Source organism: Propithecus coquereli, unplaced genomic scaffold (assembly GCF_000956105.1).
Source record: "Propithecus coquereli isolate 6110/MARCELLA unplaced genomic scaffold, Pcoq_1.0 Scaffold386, whole genome shotgun sequence".
Classification (NCBI taxonomy): domain Eukaryota; kingdom Metazoa; phylum Chordata; class Mammalia; order Primates; family Indriidae; genus Propithecus; species Propithecus coquereli.
The window spans coordinates 1,139,076-1,141,013 of NW_012149574.1; the positions used below are offsets into that span (position 1 = coordinate 1,139,076).

Here is a 1,938-nt window from a genome sequence, read left to right on the forward strand (position 1 = left end):
ATTCCAATTTTGTCAACCAACCCAATAATGTCCTTTATAAGTATGTTTTCCTTTTAGTACCAGAGCCTGTCTGAGATCAGGTATTGTCTTTAGTTGTCACATCTCTTTAGTTTCCTTTAATCTGGAACACTTTCATAGCCTTTCTTTGTTTTTTGTGACACATTTTAATAGAATGTTTATCGTTTGCTTAATTTTTCCACATGATTAGATTCAAAATATGCACTTCTGGAATGCCACATTAGTGACGCTGTGTCCTGCTCAGTGTGTCAATCTGGAGACACACAACGTTCATCTTCCCCTTGGTGATATTAATTTTGATCACCCAGTCATTGTGTTTGATTTCTTCACAGTACATTTACAGTTTTTTCACTTACAACTATTAAGCAGTTTGTGAGGATACACTTTAAGGCCTTATAAACATCTTGATCGTCATCAGATCTCTCCCCCTAGATTTAGCATCCATTGATGATTATTAACCTGGTCCAATCTTTACTGTGATGTTTGCAAATGATTTTTTCCAACCCCAGCACTCACTCCATATTTACCTGTCAGCCCTTGGCATTCTGCTATATGCAAGAGTCCTCCCTTCCACTGCCAGTATTTGCTAAGGGCTCCTTTCCCTAATGGGAACCTGTTTTAGTAAATTTGTTGAATTCATTGAGTGTATATCTGAGGTATTTCCTTTCTTTGTGAATATAGACTCATGAATTTCAATTTTTTCCAATGGTTTATAATTCATTATTCTCAATAATTTTGGTGCCCAAATTGTCCCAGATTTGACCAGTAGTCGTCTACTGTTTCCAAAGCAGTATCTCATCTCAAAAGCTTCATAAAGGTCACAGAAGGGAGTTATTTTTGAGTCAGAGGTAGCCCCATATCATTCAGATATGTAGTTGTATCATTGAGGTAGCCATAAGGTCTTTCTACAGATGGAGTTAATCTTGCCTAACAGTCTCAAAACCCTAATGTGGTTTTGTTTTCTTTACATGTTCAAGACAAGAAAGAACATTTGTTTACTGTAAACCTCCTGCCATTCTTTTGTAGTTGTGAAATAGAGAGCACAACAAAGAATGGAATTCTCAAGGTTTAGCCCTGCTGTGAAAGGCAAGGAAAGCCTGGTGCTCTTTTCATCAGGGGCTCTAAACTCCTGTGAAGGGAAATTTCCTTGCTCACATTACAGCACAATTACCTCCCTTTTTTTTCCTCCCAAGGGACGTGTAATGCAAAATTGTTGCTACAATAGCAGGAAAGCACTTGGTTACATGGTATCGAAGCATATTACTCCTGCTATTTATTGTACCTCAAGATTTATTTTAGCCATTAAATTTACTTTTTGATAGAATGTTTAAGACTCTTTCTAAAACCTCCATGTTAGGAAAAACTGACCATTTCCTACATTCTGTAGGATTTACAATGAGTATTTTCTGATCTAAAAAATACAAGTTGGCTTTTTTTTTTTTGAGGTTTCATTGACTACAAAAATAACCAACACTCTACCAGCACTTACTATGTGCATACTGATGTAAACACTGCAGTGATACACGATTCTATAAGGTAAGATATCTCGTTTTACAGATGAGGAAACTGAAGCACAGAGAGTTAAGCGACTTGCCCAAGGTCACGTAGTGGCTGAGGTTGACTTGAAGCCAGTCACCATGGCTCTACAGCCGCTGCTCTAATCACCACACAGAGACAGGCAAAGGGGGTTAACATTTCTGGAAACCTTTGACCTACCTCACACAATGAACAAACACAACGAGCAGACATCCCACGTAGAAGGACAGGAAGATGAAGACACTGAAGAGACTGGATTTCACATAAACGGATTCTGAGGGGAGAGAAACAACTTTGGTCAGATTGTCCTCAGGAGCAAAGAAGACAGTATTTGAGAGAGAACAGCTTAAAGGGCCCACCTCCATCACACCCATTCTTAAGTCC

The 1,938-nt window shown here is 38.5% G+C and overlaps 1 protein-coding gene across 1 annotated transcript in view; it reads right to left on the minus strand.

The window, feature by feature from the left end:
* Positions 1 to 1,938, minus strand: part of SIDT1 (SID1 transmembrane family, member 1) — a 104,518-nt gene that overhangs the window by 43,755 nt on the left and 58,825 nt on the right. Inside the window, exon 9 of the mRNA XM_012652217.1 lies at positions 1,735 to 1,828. Within this exon, the coding sequence (XP_012507671.1) occupies positions 1,735 to 1,828 (94 nt within the window). The remainder of the gene's footprint in view (positions 1 to 1,734; positions 1,829 to 1,938) is intronic.